Source organism: Falco peregrinus, chromosome 1 (assembly GCF_023634155.1).
Source record: "Falco peregrinus isolate bFalPer1 chromosome 1, bFalPer1.pri, whole genome shotgun sequence".
Classification (NCBI taxonomy): Eukaryota; Metazoa; Chordata; class Aves; order Falconiformes; family Falconidae; genus Falco; species Falco peregrinus.
Window position 1 is genome coordinate 111,993,777 of NC_073721.1, and position 20,995 is coordinate 112,014,771.

The following is a 20,995-nucleotide window of genomic DNA, read 5'->3' on the forward strand; positions in this document are numbered from 1 at the left end:
TCACTAGCCACCCTCTGAACATGAGTAATCGCCATCCAGCAATACCTACTACAAGTTTACTCTTCAGGCTTTGCTCTTGCTTCTCTTTGGGGGCTTGACAGTGATTATTTGCAGTACACAGTCATGTTTTTATAGTTCTCCTCAGAGCATTCTTGATTAGAGGTTTTATTTTTTATCAATTTCTTGAATATTTTGATCAGCATTCATGTGAGCCAAGTCTATAACAAAACTGGTGGGTTTATTATTTCTTGAGTAATGGGCTTTGCTATGTTTCTCACTTAGGACATTATCTCAAGAGCTATTATTAGATACAGTTTTCAGTCAGTCTGTTTTCTGTCACTAGATATCTAGAGTTAAATATAATTTATTCTGCAATAGCGTGGCTGGAATTACTATGCAAGTTAGTATTATTTCTACAAGAAAGTGAAATCATTAGAATGGCAATGCAGAAGAAAACCAGGTATACTAACAAAAAAGAATAAACTGCATGAAGAAAGCAACAAAAAGCAAGGTGTGACCCAGGAGTATTCAACTTCATATATAGTATGGTTAGAAAGAAAGGAATTAAAATAACTATCTTATTCTAGCAAGTTTGTTTTTTTTTAATAGATTACATCAGTTACAAGAAACACTGCCACACACATTTGTGTCTGAATTTTTAGTATTTCTGTTTTATCAATGCCAGTTAGGACTAGGCTGATGTTTTCTAGTCATATGACGTTTTGCTGGAGGTGGCCCTGAAGTACAACTGGCTGAATTTTTTCAGGTGGAAAATTTCCTGCCAGAGATATCTGAGTCTGCCTCAAATTGGTATTAAAAGTAAAACTAACACTCGCTTCTTTTCTGTTAAACGAATAATTTCCATTGTCCTTTTCTCCTTTCTTCAACTCTATAAATACATAAATGTTACTTCACTGGGAAAAGGGGCAAAAGGTAGTTTAGAATGTAGGTTTTGAGGGGTAAAAAACTACTTTTACAGTTTCTCTGCTCCTAGGTGGAAATATTGAGGGGCAGGAGGAGAGAAATCCAGCCACACATACAAAATAAACCACCCCCAAATTACAGAAAAAACAGTATTAATATTTGGAATTTAAATTAATAATTTTATTTTTTTAAAAAAACCTTTTTTAATCTGCATGATACACCTTCACAATAATTCATTTAATTTTCCTTAATTTAAAGAAAATAACACCTCCCTTAACCTTTTTTCTCTAAAAATGTCCCAAACACTTCAAAAGTGATCCTATATATGCTTATACCTATCAACATCTGGGTTTTCATATGGGAAGCAACAGATTATTGTACACCTACACACCACACGCACCTTTACAGAATATTGTAACCTCACAGATGTTCACTTCTATGTATTTTCTCTGTAACCACCAGGTCCCTTTTTCTTTTGAGAATTTTCACATACCTTAAGTTGCAGACGGCTCCTGTCACCTTGTTTTCCTGTGTTTCTTCCATGTTCTAGTGCTTGAGGTAGGGCTGGAAGGGCCTTAACTCATCAGGTCTCTTGAGCACATTTCTTCTACACATGCAAATAGCCTCAAGTGCTGAATAGGAATGAAATAAAATATAAGTGGAGTGTAACTCAGCGTATATGTCTCCGTTCTGTGGAGCAGGCATCTCCTGTACAGAAATACAGACTTCATGCGGGGAGAACTTACTTCTTACCTATTTGCTCATCTTTCCATGTCTAAAAGTCTTCAGAATTTAAAGACTCTCCAAAAAGCAGTAATACCCAGCTCCCAGAACGATATGTTGTAGATTCAGCATTGCTGATCTCAATGAGATTTTATGAGGTCCTTTGGCGATCTGTACTGAATACACACGAGGAAGCATTATTCGAGTCAAAACCTTCACATTCTGCAGCTGAGCACTGCAAACCAGGCACACTGCAATTGTCAGCTTTGCATGACCTCGTCTTACTTAGTTGACAAGTAGATTGTTTCATTGCGACAGTCTTAAATCTTTATTTACAGTGAGTGGATATAAACTGTTAAAAAAAAAAAAAAAAGGGGGCTACAATCATCCCAATCTCATTATGCTGCAGCCTGGAGAGCATCATCCCAGATGCGTTCAAATGTTATCTGTGGGATCTGAAGTTCGGGTTTTTTTGCAAGAGCTGCGCTGCCCAGTTCTTGTTTATCCTGTGCAATTCAATAGTTCTTTATTTCATCTACTTTTGTTACTTGGCTTCGAGAAGAGTCTTTAGTCTTTAGCAAGGGAGTGTCTTCCTGTTCTCAAGAGCCCATCTGCCAAAGGAAACACGGACAAGAACATCAAGCCTCCAGAGAAACCGCTTTTGCATTCATACATGTTTTGAACAAACAAGATTGTGTAGAGTAAGCGTTCGCAAGGTTCTAAGTTAAGTTTAGTTCTAAATGAATGTTGACACAACAGAATAGAAAGTTTAAATACAATTATTTATTGCAATTTATCTTTTCCATGTCCTACATACAGGATATATTAAAAGCATACAACATAACTGCATTATTTATACAGCGTATATGAAAACTGTATCCCAAAATACTTTCCAGAGTATCTGGAATAAATCACAAAAGAATACTTGTAATCATGATACAAATGCAGTCATACAATTGACTTGTATCCAGTGCACTTTCTGGGACCTACCTACATGGCTTTTATTGTTGTTTACAGAAATTTTACTAGTTTCTAATGTTATGGTGCTAATTAACCCAATCTCAAATTGACAAAATTTACACTGAAGTGTTACGGTCTTTTCATTGAATTTGTTATTATCTATGCTAATTTACATTGCTGCTGACTTGACTGGAAAGCTCTACATTTTCATGTAACACAATTACATAAATACTGCTCCTCTCCTGTTCTTCAGTCACCAAATTTAGAGCAGGCGTCCAATCAAATTATGGTCATCCAGCTCACTGCACATCAAAATACTCTTAGAATATTGCATAGACTTCAATCCCTATTTGGTTTAGGGAAAAATGGCCTATTTCATCAAATAGTCAAGACAGAATTCACACAGAAAACTTTTACAGGAAAAACTTAACACCTTGGTAAATACCTGCAGCCTTGGTAAAGTCTTGAGCCGATAAGTATAATTTTGCAAGTCTCAGAGCTAAAATAGCTTGCAGTATTTTCAGAGGAGATCCTCAGGAGTGTATTAAAAATAGAATGAACTTCCCTTTGAAGTCTGTGTCAAACCAGCATTTTTTCTTACTTCATCCTGCCCTCTCCCACCATTCACTGAGCACCTCCCAGTCACCAGGTGGTTTTCTGAATTCTGGCCAAAAACAGAGGGATAAAGTATTTTTACTTATTTAAACTTGTCAGCTGGTGTCTTTTACAACATCTTTCCTTTTACTTAAAAATATCACCTTCATCCCTTCATCTTAACTTTGAAGGTAACTTTCACAAACCACGGTTCGGAATTAAATTCCTGAAATACCGAGGGACTACGGGCACACAAAGTGCTACACGGCATTGTGTCATGAGCTGCAGCTGCATCCCATCCCTAACGGACATTAATATGGCCAGCTGGGATTCATTTTTAGGGTCTTTCTGTTGAAAACCAGACACTGTCCAACTATTTGCTGTTATCAGCCACGAGAGGGAGGTGTGATCACGCAAGTACAAAGCTTATCCGTGAAATTTCAGTTGGGTCATTACCCACCATCTTCTGGGTCCATCAACATACACCTCCCATTTAAATGTGTTCTCTCTTATTCATTCATGATCTTAGTTGATCAATCGCTAAATGAATTATGTTTATATGAACACATTAACCGCTATGTGGGGAACTTTGTTCAGCAAACTCAGTCTCCCAAATTGGCTCAGGCGTCAAAACTTCAACCACAAGTCCCCAAGTACCCTACACGCTGTTACGATTACAGCTTCTCCATGTGCCAGCTCCTTCCACGTCTCTGGTACTCGGGTGCGAGACAATTCTTCTACTTCGCATAACAACAGGGTACTTTGGGGGCTGTTTTTACAGGGAGCAGGCTTTACTCCTGGGGACCTTCTCTTCAAGACCTTTCCCACTCTGCAAGGGTTTTGCACCTCATCTGTGGGAGAAGCTATTTAAGTAAATGCATGGTATGTATGACACCTGTCTACTAATGTGACAGCTGGAGGGTTTTCTTTGCCTTTTTGATATCTATGAGATCTTCTGCACTCCCTCATCACATGTAAACTCAGTTTCCTTCTAGAGCTATTAAAACTAATGATGTAGGTTTTATTTATTCTTTTTAAAAGAAATATTGAGCAGCTGTTAATGCTTGCAATTTCTATACCAGTGAAGATTATTACAGGCTTCCTTCACACAGTAGATAATTACCTTTTTGTGAATGGCTTTGATTGCAATTATTTCTTGAATTCTGTGCATAACACAATCCATAATACTGTGTTTGACTTTTTAAGAAGAATGACAATTTTAAGTTCTCAGGAGCTGAACATGACACGAGTAAAAAAAATAGCTTCCGTGCAAAGGATGATCTGAGCACAAAAGCTGCAGAAGTTTGAGCTTCCCATTTTATTCTGTATACGCTTTGGTTATATCAAGCAATTCACATTCCTGCAAGGTACCTGTACCACATGAAAACATCCTTCAGTCATTCCTCCAGTACAGGCTTCTTTATTCCGTAGCTGTGCTGTTTCACTACTAAATAAACAAACTTCTCTAACAAATTCAGAAACCCATGAAATAATACAGGAATAAGATTTGGATTATGAGGTCAATATTGCTATTTTAAATACAACTCTACTGAGTATACTTTATTTGAACAGACAGTACTGAATTTAAGAACTGGCATTAGACTGGAGATAAAAGCAATCACTTTGTGAAGCCCTGTGGCAAGGTGAGTACCTCCTGGGATTGACATTCAATGCAAGAACAATATTAATCATACAAAATGTAAGTTGTTTGTTTTCCATAGCAGTTACCATAATAAAAAAAAAATGCCCTTCAGTCATGTTAATAGAACTACAAGAAAATATTCATAATTCATTTTAGTTCAGTAAGACTGGGAGATCAAAACAAGATGTAAAAAAATACCCTATATATATATTTAAATAAGTTCAGCAGTAGATACAGCCATTCCTGCTGGTACTTTGAAGTCAAGGATAAGATTTTAAGTGCTTTGGGAAAAAAAAATTAAAAAAAATACTCAAAAATCAAAATCCTGATTCAGGATTGATATTGCTGTAGGAATTGCAGGGACCGCTGCAGGTTGCTGTAGGCAAAAATCTGTTTAATGAAAACTCCTTCCTCTAATGGAAAAGTAAATAAAACAAGTGACAGGGATTTTCCTACACAGTTACTATTGAATTCATCACCAATAGTCACTCTGTCCTATGACTGAGAAAGTGCAAACCAGTGCCTCAGTCCAGCAAAGCAAAATCCATTAGCATCTGCTGTATCGCTTACTGTTTTGAGCAACAAACACGATATTCATGTGCATGGTGTTGAGGGAGTTGTTTGAAGCAGTCCAGTTGCATCTCTCCCTCCCATCAAAAGTGTGCTAGTTAGGAGTGAACTTCTTCCAGGTGAAGAGAGCTCCCAACTACACCAGGTCTGTCCGACAGGCTTGAACAGCCCTCCCAGTTTATACGCGGATGAAGGGGGAGCTTTCAGACCAATGCCTTCTGCCAGCACAGTTTCAGATACTGCTTCGAGTAGTATTGAAAATAAAACACATTAAGCTTCATTACACAAACAGGATTACAACACAAATGAAGAAAAAACCCCACGTACAGCTGTACAAGTCCTTCCTTACAGGCATTTGAAATGACACATTGCACTAGACAGCTTCTGAAGAAGCAGTAACGACTGCTGTTTCACTCATCCCGCTTCTTCCGTATCCCACTCACAGTTAATGTCAGTGGTAACTTCAGATATGAAGTTACTAAAAAGCTGCTTTCAGGATAAATTTAGCAAGACTCCATGCTGCTGTTCTTCTCTATGACTTGATAAAAATTTATCTAATCAAGCTGCAAAGGCGCAAGATATTTGCTCATATTTATAAAGCAGGCTGACTTGAATGCTCAAGATGTACTGTTCTTTGTGCTAAATTCCAACACCCGCTTGAACGGGGTGTATGTCCTCACTGGCCTTGCGCTTTCAGGAGATCTTCTGTTCTCAGTACTTGTACTGTTAAGGAGACAAGAAAAAGCTTACAGAGTTAATGTCAGAGTATCATACTGCTGGGCTGGAAATGCCACTGCAATTAACTTATGCTTTGTTATTGATATTGACAGGCTAAAATTAAACTGTTCAGTGTATTTGATACGTTCCATATTTCTTTTCTATAATGCCACAGAGTATTTGATGAAAACCGTGGCAGATACTGACAAGTTTACATGCAGGCATCTGCTGGTGCTCACGTTGGAACGTCCAGCAACACAGTTACTAGGACTAAGGATCCTGCAACAATAAAGACAGCAATATTACATTTAAGAACACGATTGTGAAGAGTAATTTCATAAAATCTAAGCTGCATAGAGATAAACTTCTGCATAGAGATAAATCTCAAAAATAGAAAAACTATCAGATAGGTAGGGGCTGTGGTTACATGCAGAGGGCCCCCAGAGAAGACAACAAAGATCACTTTCTGTTGGCACCCTGACTGAAAAACACCAGTTTTGAGGTTTCAAAACTGATGCCATTAAAATATGCTCTAGGCTGAACACTGAAATTAGTGTCTTTTTAAACTGGGAAAGAAATTTTAGTTTGTATTGCAGCTTGCTGATTTCATATGCTAATTTACATTCCTCAACCTAAATGATTTAATTTGCAGGGCCATTAAGACAAACAGGTTTACTTGCTGGTAGTAGTATGTTGTGTATGGTCCTTATTTTGGTCCTTACCGTGTGCATGATCCTTATTTTGGTCTCTGGTTTGCCTTCCCTGTGGTGACACGGGGGGAAGGCTCAAGGGCCAGTCTGTGACCTTACTGCCAGGGCTGGGCGCAGCCCTGCTGCAGGGTTCGGGGCTGAGAAGGGGGAGCAGAAGGGGAGGCACGACACCCCGAGCTGTCCAACGTCAGGCTGCCATGGATCAGAGACAACCGCTCCAGCGCAGAAGTGGCAGTGGTACTGTGCTGTTTACTTGGCAATCTCCCATCTAGGGCTGGGCTATCTCCAGAAGCTGCTGGAGCCCTAAACTCTTACTGTTGGTGTTGCCTGCCCTTTAAAATGGTCCTGGATGCATTTCCCAGAGCACAAGAAATAAAATGTGTATGAAGCCAGCATTAACCAGCCTCAGGGTAGAGCTGCCCATTGTCTCCTGCGCTGGCAGCAGAGACATTTCATCAATATTTCCCATATTTCACAAAGTCAGATCTCTTGACTTCCAGCTTTACTCCCTGCTTGAATCACTGTACTGTAAACAAGTACTCCCCAAGGGTTTGCGATATGTTTGCATCTATAAAAGAAAAACAACCAACCTACTCCGTAAGTCACTGAAGTACACTACACATAGCAGATGTGCTCTTTTAAACTTAGGAAAATTTTGCATAACTCCACAACCCACTCTAACAGTTCATTAGCACAACAGTTTGCTAACACAGCACCGATAAGGGACGTTATGAAGAAGCTTTCTACGAACAAGCAGAAAAAGTAAATACCTGCATGGAAGATCACATCCTACACCAGTATCTCTGGTTTCTATATTGGTCTTTGGTTGGTTTTCCATTAAGTAGTCCAATTTATCTTGTAATTCTTTATTCTGGAATACAGTAATTTTCATCACAAATTTATTTTGGTTAAATTATGTTAACTAAACAAGGAAATAAAATTGCATATTGGCTTATCCCCACAAGAAATAATGTAAGAGCATTTATTGAGAAAATAAAGGAATCCTTACTTCTGGGGAAAAAAAACCCACCCTGAACTAAGCTGACATTTTTATTCAGAAGCTTCTGTTTTAAGTAATTATAATACTGTTACAAAATTGTATGTTGAGAAACTTAGCATGAATATTGAGACTTTGTATTACATACATTCCTCATGTGACTGGTGTTGTAAGTTTGATTTCCATACTGAAAAATAGCAAATACTTCTAGATAACATCAGGTGACATCGGTTCAAATTTTATTTGGTTTCCTAACATAATCACAATAATATAAATTCAAAAGGCAATGCCTTACCTCACATTCTAAGAAAGAGATTTTTTCTAAAAGTTGAATTATAAATAATTCCTTTTCTTTTACTTTCTTCCTTAGCATTTCAATCTATGAAGAAAAATAAAACAAAGGCATTTAGTCTAATGGGGCTGGGAAGAGGAGGAAAAAGACCTAGATACCACAGGAAGAAAACATGTTTAATTTCGATGTACAATACCTATACATATTCACAACCTGCTTTAATCCACGGATTAGCTATCATCCTACAGAATTAGGATCGTGTATATAAAGATGATACACGTATACTAACATGGCTTTTAAGGGTTTGTATTTTTCTGGAAAGAGAACAGAAACTCAAACATTGCCATGTAACAAAGCGAACCAGGGAAGACTCTATCCTTGATTCAAGGGGCTTTGCTCTAGTCAATTTTAATTACACCCAAAAATATGTTGCACATTTGCTTGTTTCTTGAAGGTCTTATTTGTTTAGTTATTTCCTGGCATACCAGACTCCTTGGAAAAAAATTGCATTTTCATTTTATACCTAGGGAATGGGAAGAAGTTCTTTACAGATGTTCATGAAAATGAAAAGAAAGTCAGCTGCACCAGAAGCACTGCATCTTAATACTGTTCTGTATGGAACAGAAGACAGACAATCTTCCCTGGTACGAGCAGAGGAACAGGGTATGGCCCAGATTTCATGCCAGTCCCTCGCTGCTGGCCCAAAGCTGTTCTGATTGCATGGAAACGGCTTTCTAAAGCTCCTAAAGCCACAGTTTTCCATTCTTCTGAACCCTTTGCTTAAAGCAAGGTTTGCTGTGTGAGGTTCAGCACAGAGACCTGTTGACGAGCACAGAGGTCGGTTCCTTTCAGCTGACCGCATTTGGGAGACAATAGCATCTTGTGCAAACAAACTGAATTTTCTCCTTGGACCAAAGGAAAAGTCACTTGTTATTCTTTCTTAGCCCTTGCTGACTACACATACTAAAATAGCAGCTAATAAAAAGAGCAAAACAAAACAATAGCTAAATAACAACTTCAATTGTTACTGCTTCCCCAGGAGGCAGCCCAGGTTATTACTCATTGACAGCTGTAGACACACACCACTCTACAAGCACAGAAGACAAGGTGCTTCCTATAGCTGCAGTTAAGAGTCTACTTGAGGTGCAGAAAGCAGTGTCACAAATATTCCTGAGGAGAATCATCAGAAGTGCGCTGAAAGGTCAGTTTGAGGGAGAAACGGGATCCTGTGTCACGTTTGCGTGCAGGTAGGAACTGGAAGAAGCCTGGTTTCCCGCGGTGTTCTGTGCTTGTGCAAGCCTTGTTCTCCAGCAGCAGCAATGAAAGCCAACAGCAGCGGATACTCCTTTTGCTCTCAGTGTTAAATGGTGGCACGTCGATAATTTTTCCAATTAAATTCCTATCCACCTTTCTTGAATGAGCCATTTCAGGTCAGATGACATTAAATTCAGAACCCCCTGCTTTCCCCCCATGAAGTCCATGGGAACGTGTCTGTCAGCTGAGGTGCTGCAAAATCATGAGCTAAACCCCTCGCCCGGCTCCACACCAGCTCTCTCACCAGGCAGAGCCCAACCAACAACAAACTACGTTATCTAAGGCAACTGTCTCCACGACTCATTGAAGTAAATTAAAAATCTGAAATATTTCTGGTCTTAAGCCTGAAAGCAGAACCAGAAGCAAACCAAGCTAGTTCAGAGATGGTCCCCATCCCAAACGGAATGCCACGCACTGCTTTCACTGAAGCCTCTATTAGTGTACATATCAGAAAGTGCACCCCTTAAAGCGATGTTAGAGGAGGAAAGATAGATGCTCAAACTGCCTTCACAGCATTAGAAAACTGTGTATTCTGCACATGCCTTCACATTTTTTGGGCAATATGCCAACAGTGGAAAAAGCCAGATCCTACGCCAATAGCTTTTTTATCCCAAGAAAACTATAAAAATACCTATGCATAGTAAGAAATAGGTATTTTGTATAAAATGTCACATTAAGTGAAGTAGCTTTATTTTTGTCAGTTTATTGATTGGCTGAGCGCTTCATTAATACAGTTTTAAGTAAAAAAGTATTCATTAGTAAAAAATTTAGTGGAGTTCTACTAAAGTAAATTCATTTTGTACAACAACCAAACTGAAATGAAGGAAAGCTTCATTTTTCCTGGCAGTCATAATGTTACATTGATATGCAAGAAGACCGTTTCTAAATAACTGGGTGAAATTTTCTGTACACTCTCAGCAATCACTTTTTAACTCTTTATCTTAAAATCATTTTTGTGAAAGAACATTAACAAGTCCCTTCAAAATCACCAGTGTAAGACTTTCAGCATGTCTGGAAACAACAATTAGTAGAAATACATCCTGCTAAAAGAGAATGATTAAATACTCAAAGGTACAATAATGAAAACATCAGTAGTACTATCACCTTGCCAAAAATTTACTGCTAGTTATTATAAAACATTTCAACCAAAACAGACAGAACTATGAAAAAAACGAAGTAAAACAAATGCATAAAATAAACCAAAAAATGAAAAGTTATAAAACCAACTCAACTATAATTTAGCTTCCATTATCCTCAGATATCACATCTCACTGACACAATGATCAGTTATTATTTGGAAAAGCTATAATGTAAACGCCATACAGTAAGTGTTTTCAGCTGAACAGTTACAGAATATATAAGTGCTATCATCATTCATCTTTTTCAAAGTCAGGTATTTCCTTTTTATTTCTTTTACTTTAAAGTGCATGTAAAAACTACCCACGTCATCTAAAGCTATTACCACTTCAGTTTTCAAATCACAGAAACACAAAGCTTGCAGCATTTTCAGAAAATCTTAGAACATATTCTGATCATCATATTTAATTACAACTTTGCTTAGTATTATGACTAAATCTAAAGTCAGCTATATTTTTCCACTGGTTCAATAGCTTCAGTCCTGCCAATAAATTCCTCTTCAGAAAAGACAAAAAAAGTTCTTTTAGGACTGTCAAGTGGGTCTTCCATAATAATATTCTGTCCTCCTACATTCATGGAAGCAAATAATTTTAACACCAGTAATGAGTATGACACAAAGACAACTGAAGCCAAGCACAGTTATGTGATCGGGAAGGGCTTTGCCCTGACAGATATCAATCCATTTGTGTTATTGAGGATAATATACCTCATCAGCTGCCTATTCGGGTTTTTACATCAAACACAAAATACTTCTGTTTCCAAATCAGTGACTAAATTACCTGTTATCCAAAAGCAAGATCCAGCTCCTGGGCTTCATAGTCATTTACCTTAAGTTATAGTCACTCTATGAGACTAAGGCTCCAAGATGTGAAATAACCTGTGACCATTATGTTTGCCAGTATTATGTAAAAACAGGTTTAGTGTAAGTTAAAAATTAAACTTGTATTTGTTTATTCCTCACATTGGTTACAGAGACATAAACTCCCTAGGGATGTTTTTGAGTTATTTTAACTAGAATAGGCTGAGGCAAAAATGAGCATGGGCACCTTAAAAACTAACAGAGACTACAAAGAGGAAGACTTTGACAAACAGCTTCCTCCCCTTCTCAAACACAAACCTGAACTCCAGACATTTTGTAATTTGGCAGGAATGACACTGCTTGTACATTATTTTTTGTGTGTGTGTATGTGTGTGAGAGAGAGAATCCTCTAAGGACTAGCAGACTGAAGCACACACAACAGTACTCCCTGCCTCATTTTAATGTGTTTACATAGCACCAGTCAGAACCCATTTAACTAATATACTTAGCCCCTTTGAAGAATTATGCCAGAATTTTAAAATATGCCTTCTCTTCTACAGTACAGAGAAGAGACAATGTGCTACTATATGATCACACACACGAAGCTTTAGTCTAGCAGTAAAGCAGAATGGAATGATTAGACAATGCAGATTACAGATATGATAAGGCTGTGAACTGGGTAACTTACATCAAACCTTTTGGTGGATCTTTAGAACGTTATGAACTGAAAGACACAGCCACGGAGACCAAATACATTCCAGGAGAAATAAATTCAGCAGTGGCTAAAATGGGAGTCTGTTTCAGCGCCAGGAAAAAAGTCCTGCAGTCCCTGCTCCAGCAGAGCTCCCCTTTGAGGCCACAGAGGAAAGCAAGCGGGGCCAGATATAGCAGGGCACCCCAAAACACACGGCCAACTGGTTGTCTCAGCAGCTACTGCAGTCCAAAAGCTAAAACAACTTCCAAAGTCATGACACACCTTTAAACCTACCCACAGGCCTGACAGAGATAACACATCCCACCAAAGTAGTTTACTACAAAAAAAGTTTATTTACTGAATAAGGACTTGAGTACACATCATCTTATGTCATTAGCACCAGGAGTGAGCAAACCTGATCTGATTAATCCTTTAGAGGGTATACCACAGGAAACCAGGAATAACTTTAGGGGATTACATTACTATATCTATATATTAAATAAAATGCAACCTTAATTCAATACATTTATATAAGTCACATTGCATAAAGTAAAAGTGATGCTTTCCTTTAAAAGAGGAATGTAACAAGAACACTGGATCACAATGCTGATATTGGGTAAAAGCACTTAAAAAATAAAATTCATGCCTTGCTACATAATGTCATTTTGATTTTTCCATAAAAACTTTAGTTATGGCAAACTAAAATAAGACAATAATACAGCACCATAGACCTGTATTGCACAAACCCAAGTCCTGAGAGTGTCTTTGTTTCAAGGAGTTGCATAAAGCAGGAGGAAGGCTTGCAGGTGACAGAGCAGTAGATTTTGACTTTTGGTTGACTATAAGGTAAGAAGGAGAGGAGAAGCAAGACAGGTCAAACACACCACTGACGTGAGGACCCAAGTGGTGGCCAGAACAGCCTAGGGCCAGAGACAAATCAGTGCAAGCCAAAGACTCTCAGCTTGCATGGACTGACTCTTGGATCGGAATCACTTCTGGACTGACTCCAGGACAAAATTTTCACCAAGATGCTCCTACATTTTCTATGCTTAGTGCCCAAGGCCTATAATCCACCTCAACCTCATCCTTGCTGTGTCTGCAGACTAGCATTTCAGCTCTCTGCCAGCTCAGCAGCCTTCTCCCAGATCTGGCTTTTGCACAACTACCCTCTCAGATTTCTCCATCATTTTCTACAAGCACTATTCAAGTACACCCTTCAGCCTCTCCTCTCCCACCCTTCTCTGTAAGTGCCCAGACAGACTTTCCCTAGCACTTACCTCTTGACCTGACTTGCATTGTTAGATGGACTAGCTGTTCTTTTCCCTCCATGTTTCTATCATTATTTCTACGATCTTCACATCCACATTAAACAGTCAAACAAAACTGGCAACCTCCTTAGCAGTATCATTTTACATTAATGGTCCACTCATTCCTTTCAATACAATTCTGCTGACAGTAAAAATGTGAATTTAGCAACCCTGGGCCACACCACCACCCTTTTTCCTATCACTTCATTCTCTCTTGCCTCCCCACCCCACTGTGTTCATGGCTCCTGCTTTCCCTTCTGCTGTTGGGAGACATCTGACTATTCCAAAGCTAGGAAGGGAAGAGCTACAAGGCCCAATCTACAGTTTGCAATTTATCTGGTCTGCTAGCAACTGAGGAGCATCATGTGCTCTCTTCGGCCATCCCAGGGGCTGGGGAGCATTCGCCCCAGTGCTGTCACAACTAGAACAGCTGAACTCCCTGGCTTAGTCACTTGGTACACACACGCTGCTCAGGGGCTCTACACCAGGCAACAGGGCAACGTGGCAGGGTGCACGTGAGCTCAGCCTTCAGGCCACCCCACTTCAGTCCCAGCGTTTGGCTGGCAGGCACAGGAAGGGCACCTGATCTCTCCACATCGTGGCAGGAGCCGTGAAGTTCCCTGCAGACTGTTGGGTGTGCAGCTTGCATTTCACAAACCCACTTCAATTTCTAATTATCTGAATCACCACATAAGGCCCCCTGTGCAATGCGAACCATCCTGAATTTATCCACTGGCTCAGGATTAATATGGCTGCAGCATTCTTTTCAAGCTCTCTCCTTCTTGATTCAGTCCTATTGCAGGTAACATTTCTTATGTTTTTGCCCCTTTCCGAAACCTTAAGGTCATTTCTTTCAAAATTCCTCAACCTTGACTTTATCACCTTATCTTGTGGGAACTCCCAGAAAATTCAGTTCTTCTGCCCCATCCCATCAATGAAGATCTGTTTCTTTTTCTTTGCTGCACCTTACAGAGTCTCCAGTACATCTCCTCAAATACCAAACAAAATTGCTACGCTACTTGAATGGACTGTGTAAATACTCACTAGCAAGTACTGCACTTCTGCATTTCTCTTGCTCCACCAAGCAACTAAACTTTGCTTCAGTAAGATGGAAAGCTAGAGGTATGAGTCAACAGCGTTAAATCGGTCTCATAGATGGAACACCTAACAACAGTCAAGAGGAGAACTGCAAGAAACCTAAAGGATTCTCTAAAGAAATGCTGGAGATGCAAGTAGTGGTATTAGAAGGGAAGTCAACAGAATTACAAAGCAGTTAAAGCAGAAGGAAAAAGCATCTTAAAAGAAAATTAAGGTTTGTCCAACTGTACAGGTTTTATAAAGAAAGTATGAAATAGCAAATTATTTTATTCTGTGTACTCAGACACAGTTCTGGAGGCTTGAAATATACAGGCATCTATTGGACTGGAAGAGATCCAGCTGTTAGGTAAGTTCAGTCAATATTTACTACTTGATATTATCATCCATTAGTTTAAAATATTTATCAGGACATGACACTGTTAATATATTTATGTATTATATATTATTCAAGTACCGTGTGTTTTCCTTATCCACCTACCATTCATGGACTGGGCATCTGTAACACTGATACTGAGACATGAACAAACCAGTCATAAATATGACTAAACACGGGACAAACACATACTATATGATACAAGACAAGACAGACAAGACATTGCAACATCAGTCTGAACTCCCAGAGGTAATTGCTGTACAAGGAGAACAAGATTTTACTCAGTCCAATATTTCACTGGACCTGAAGTGGTATTTATCAGAGGCTAGAAAAGAGAATTGAAATTGTTCCAGGGAACATAGTACAGGAAATAAGAACGAGCACCTTTGCCTTTTAATCCTCCTTAAATCACTTGAGTGACCCTTCAATATTTGTTCCACTTTAAAACAGATACTGTATTTAAGGAAAAAGTGACAACTGATTGATTTAAGTTAATGCACTAACTTAGAGACCTTCCTAAACTAACGAGCTGTATGAACACATTACAGCAGTCTTAGATGTACATCTATTGCTAAAGTGAGCCCACAGGGCCCAGGTGTCCTAATTGAGTTACAAACATCGGCACATTGTCTGAACAGTTCAACCCACCTTATTAAGAGCTACCTTAGTAATGTGCAAGTTTTTTAATTAATGACTTGGCCAGGCAATTCCCAGCTGAAAGAGCTAATGCTCTGCATGTATAAACACTCTAACCAAACACCAGAAGTGGTTCTACTTCTGCCAATAGATAAGCATTGCTCAAGTCCACTGAGGCATGCCAAACACTTGAACTGGGGGGGGCAGTGAGTTATTTATATTCTGTCATTTGTCTTCTTCCTCCAAGCTCCCATGGTAGGTTTCTCTTTCTACATTTGCTGTTGTGTGTTTTGTCGTTGTTGTTTCATTTTTACTGTGCCATGCAGATTTTGGTTAATAAAAATTTGGCATCTTTTGTGGCTGGTAATTCCATCTTCTCATCCTCTATGCTTCTGTGTAGCTTCTTTTATTTGACCTAAAATTGAAACTGTAGTTCCATATTAAAACTAGGATATTTTGCTACGTATCTGGAGTTGCAGTATCTTGATATAGAAGGTTTCAGCTGGTTATTAAGTCTTTGGTGGGAAAATTTCTTCTTTATTCCCCAGTTGTGCGATACAATGTATCTTCTGTATTTGGGATATCATTTGCTCATTAGCACTTTGTCCTTTCATGCAAGCATCTTCCACAATAGAACAGGATACAGCTTCTCCCTGGTCTTTGGTCACCATTTATTATCCAACGAATCTGAGACTAAAGCTGGAGAACAGCTCATGGGCCATGACCTAGAGACAGTTCAATTCAGCAGTTAGGGGAATCTCATGTGAAATCTGAGTTCTGTAGATAATTTCTTGGCACGGAATCAAATATTGTTTTCTCTTCTCAGTCCCCTTCAGAACAGCTCCCTATATCTGCATCAACCCACTTGTCTTGCTTACCAAACACAAATGCTTATTTCCTTCCCTCTCCTGCTTCTCAACAATGAAACAATATTACATATAAAATGAGCTTATTGCACCATGAACCTGCAATCCATTTCAATGTCAATTGCACAAATTCCAAAACTAAAGCTCTCTTCAATCTCTTGAGGTTTGAAATTGAAATAAAACCAGGAAATACTTTTGTGGCTGATTTAAAATCAATGTTTTGTATTTCATTTGAAGACTTTCAGCTTTATCTTACGATAAGCTCTCTCCCATCTCCCACACTGGCACAGACAGGATGAACTGATAGACCATCTCAAATAGATAACTCAAAGACAAGCTTTCATCCTCTTACAGAACAACAGAAATTTTAACCCTGAAAGAAACAATGTGGTAGCAGCTTCCCATGCCCTTCCATAGTGCCTCTGTGCCTGCATCTGCCTGCCCAACTCCACCTCTGCAGTGGAAACTCCTTAATGCAAGGGCCTGAAGTTTGCATGATTCCACCTTTCACACTGTAAGTCTCCCTGCAAATTCTTCCTCTGATGGAACTGGGGTTTTCCTGGATTGTCTTTGAAAGTCTCTCCCTGCCCAGCCATACCTTAAGATGGCTACAGAGGCAAGGGGTTAAAAAAAAAAAAAAAAAAAAAAAAAGGCAGCTAATTGAGTCTACCATTATTAATGTTCACTGATTTCACCACTGAGCTCTGGATGACCCACTATGGCCATCTGTCTCTTCATTTTTTTGAAAGTCTGCTAAGTACAAATGGGTTTCTACACACTTGCCAAAGGCAGGTCCTGCACTTCCAGCTGCCAGCACTTCATGTAAAACGTACTGCACTAAGCTGGGAACAAATAGATTTATTTAACAAACAAGTTAACAAATAAATCTGTCAGCCTTAAATCATCTTAAAATCTTAAATCATCTGCAGTCTCTCTCTAATGAGAACATGAGGCTCTAAGACTACGCAGGGTAACTTTCTGCTCCGCTGGTGCTCTAATGGGCTGCGATCTTGGCTCTCACAGCAGAGAATCCCTACGAGGCTGAAAAACGAGTTTGCATGGGATCTGACACAGAGAGATGTTGAAGGTCACCAACTCCAGCAAACTTCCAATTTTATTTCTTCCATTTATTTTCTTCTGCAAGTTATTTTCCATGCTCCTGCTTAATTTATGACTGGTCTGACTAGGTCAAGTTGAAAAAGGTTCTACTAATGCCTAAGATGGAAGCATTTCTTTCCAGAGAAAAAATATGAGAAGCAAATGATTTCTTTGCTAAGGAGGGTAAGCATATTGAACTGTGATTGTCCTTTGCCTGGGCTCAGTTCCACATGTCTACTGCATTTGGTACCAACAAGATGGGTCCTATGAAGAGGAAGGCTTTAATACTCTTTTCCTCCATGGCTTCCTACATTTGGGGCTTCTCTGCTAGCATCCCCTTTCATGCATGCCTAGATTAGGACCAAGCACAGCCTCCTAACACATTTTTAAATGCCATCAGAAGAGCACCAGAGGTGTTAGAGCTGCCTATTGCATCACAAACTCCACTGTAAAGCTTCTCTTTCACTTCCTCATGACTGCTTGCTGTTCTTTCACAGAATGCCCTGCATCTGTCACTTGCAAATGATCCACCATCTTTCCCTAAAAAGGCCTGAAAAGCAATCTATTTAGTGATTTTTCAGCCAGCAGATTCATCTCAGTACCTGCTCAGTTTTGACAGTTCTCTATACCGGTTTGAAGCAGTGTATCTTGTTTGCTCAGCACTCCTCTGAAATAATGTTCATTTCTGTAGCTACGCTTTGTCCAAATTGGCGATAACAGCATAAACCACTGTGGTTTACACTGAAAGAATAAACCTCTCATTTATACTTCAGATCTCTGTCCAAATATACCAAGATTAATACTAAATAAAGCTCATCCTGTAATGAAGCAGGCTTAGCCCATTCTCACCTAGCTCATACAGCAGCTGTTTCAGCATCTAACAAAAGCACTGCTGATAATTTTGACTATTTATTTACTTTCCACTTCTTTTCTGAGTTTCCAAGGTTAGCCTGTCGTCAGTCTGTTCTGAGGCAACAGAGAAGCTAAGCATTTCAGAAAGCAAGCTTTCTAGCCGCTTTGATCATTCTTTCTTTCTCACTTATAATATTTAAATGCAAGTTATTTGTCATTATAATACCCTCACATTCCCTAAGATGTAATGTTATGTTACAGATACCAGCCATGAAAGTATTGCAATAACAAGAAACATGGCAGGTTTTCATGACACGTTTCTAGAGATTCCTAGCCATACATTCTGCATTCAGTCAAATTTAATGTAGAGAGGATGTGCATCCAAATATGATGAACACATTTTCTGGGACTTAAATAGTAGCACAATTACAAAATCTTCCCTGTTTACTCTAGAAAGTACATTTAGTGCTTCTGCTTACTAGTTTTTAATTTAGCTTCAGAACAGACTCTTGAGATAGCATTCCTTTTCAACAGCCTACCTTTTAAGAAGTATTCTTATTGCCCATTTCTCAGCTCCTACAGCATGGTTAGTATTACTTAAAGTGAGCCTAAGAATACTTTTCTAATATTTATGTAGAGTAGAGCACAAAATTATGAAAAATACCACATGGGTGGCTTGCTCAGGGCATACTCATCTGCAATGCTTTTCATTTTCCCCCACGGTGAATAGCTACTCCTCTCTGTACTATTAAAGCTGCTATTTTTAGGCCTTTAATTAAAGAGTCCAGTTTAAAATAGCGTATGCCAACTATATCACAGATATTTCCTCAAACACAGTATGAACACAAACCATGGATAGCATGAAATTAAAAAAAAAAAAAAACACGAAGTGCCTAATGTATTTGGTCCATCTGACTTGATGAAACCTCTGTTGCAGGAGTCTTTAGTTAGCTACATCTGTATTTTCACTAGTGAGCTACAGGTGTTCATATAGTTCTCAAGGAAACTGAATTCAAAGAAAAACTAACACAGAGAAGGACTAAAAGAGAAAGCAAAAATATATTCTCTATGGCTACTTGGCAGTCAAGGATTTGTACGGAAATTTAATTGATTTTGAAAAGCAGGTAGTCAGACATCAATTAAAAGCAGACATATTTGACAGCTAAGATATTCTACTTGTGAAATAGGATAATTGAAAGATCTAGAAGGGCTTTCTGTGTATATGAAAGCATCAGCAGAGATACATTACAAGGGATCTGCAAGCTAAATACACTCATTAAACCCAATATTTATGAAATAACAGTCATTGGCCCAAGATTTATACACGTTTTTACTATAAAATCCCATGGAACTGGACATATCTGTTAGACCAGTGCAGCCTGCTAGAGGTCAAGTTACATGAAGCAGTTTTTAAAATATATTTCATAATAAAGGGCAAAGTTCAGGCCACCATCCTCATGTATTACTAGAATCAACTGGTTTACCACATGTATCACAAAGTGACTACAAGTCTTTGAGAAATTTTGGTTAGAAATTAAAAAAAGCTCATAATATGATGATTGGCTTACAGAGATACCAATCAGATTAAATCATAGTTCCCATACTTCATTAATTAGATGGAGTGGATTATTAGATTGAGTTTTCCTTAACAGAATACCATGGCATAAAGATTTTTAGCTCGTTTTTAGAGCACCTCCTATGATGATTGAAAATAGTGAAAATGGCAAGCTGAACTAGCAACAAAACCTCAGGACTTTATACCAGTCTTCTGGTATATGTGTGTGTGTGTATATATATATATATATATATATATGTATGTATATAAAAAGACAGGAGAACTTTAATGCAAAGAGGTAGATACTTTTGCATCCCTCTGTGTAAAAGACACTTAGTATCACACATTTCATCATACAGTAGGACTCATTAGGATCTTATAAAACAAAACAGATACAGGTAAATAAATGTATATATCTTTATAAATATAGGATATACATATATATTTATAAAAATACCGGTTTGATAAAAATGGAAAAACTCCATGTCTAATCAGAAATCCTACAACACCACATTGGGTATGCAGAAAGCATGCTTTAGGTTAGAATGGTTTGCAAACATTGATTTTGTGAATGTGTGATGTCCAAATACAAATAAAAGATATTTCATGAATGCCTATTCTCTGTGCAATAGCAACTCATGCAATAGTGCTGTCTGCTTTATAAAGTTCAGATTTAAACTTAGTTTACCTATTTCCCTTGTCATGCTTTCATCCACTTGGAGAAACAGAAATGTCTGCAATCACAGACAGATTCTTGGCACATAGGTGGTCTGTAACTTGCAGCTTTCCAGCAGAAAGCCACTTAAAATTTCAAAGGAAATTGTATCAGCTAAGATGATGTCCCAAGACCAAGGTAAAAAGCAAGGTGATGAGCAGTGAAAAACTGTGTTTGCCTGCCTGTTCCCATGAGGAACAACATTTAAAAAAAAAAAAAAAAAAAACAAACCAAACACAAAAAGGCAGGTTTTGCCTTCCACTTCTGTACAGAAAGGAGACCCACAGTAACTAGTCTGCACTGTTTCTGCAGTTACCTTCTAAATGCTTCAAATTAAGTTGTGAGTTCTATGTTGGATTTCCTGGACTACCACCAAGAGTCCCAGAATTAGTGTCAGCCTGAAGATTGTCACAGTAAACTGC

The 20,995-nt window shown here is 38.6% G+C and overlaps 1 protein-coding gene across 5 annotated transcripts in view; it reads right to left on the reverse strand.

The window, feature by feature from the left end:
* Positions 1–20,995, reverse strand: part of MYZAP (myocardial zonula adherens protein) — a 70,637-nt gene that overhangs the window by 6,439 nt on the left and 43,203 nt on the right. For 4 of the 5 annotated variants that reach the window (XM_055808484.1, XM_055808497.1, XM_055808483.1 and 1 more), the window contains 3 exons: positions 8,133–8,216; positions 7,611–7,711; positions 2,411–6,136 (listed from right to left, as the gene is read on the reverse strand). In XM_055808484.1, the coding sequence (XP_055664459.1) occupies positions 6,031–6,136; positions 7,611–7,711; positions 8,133–8,216 (291 nt within the window). In that variant the 3' untranslated portion in view covers positions 2,411–6,030. Of the gene's footprint in view, positions 1–2,410; positions 6,137–7,610; positions 7,712–8,132; positions 8,217–20,995 lie in introns of those variants that run through there. The other variant, XM_055808507.1, reaches the window with a different exon arrangement.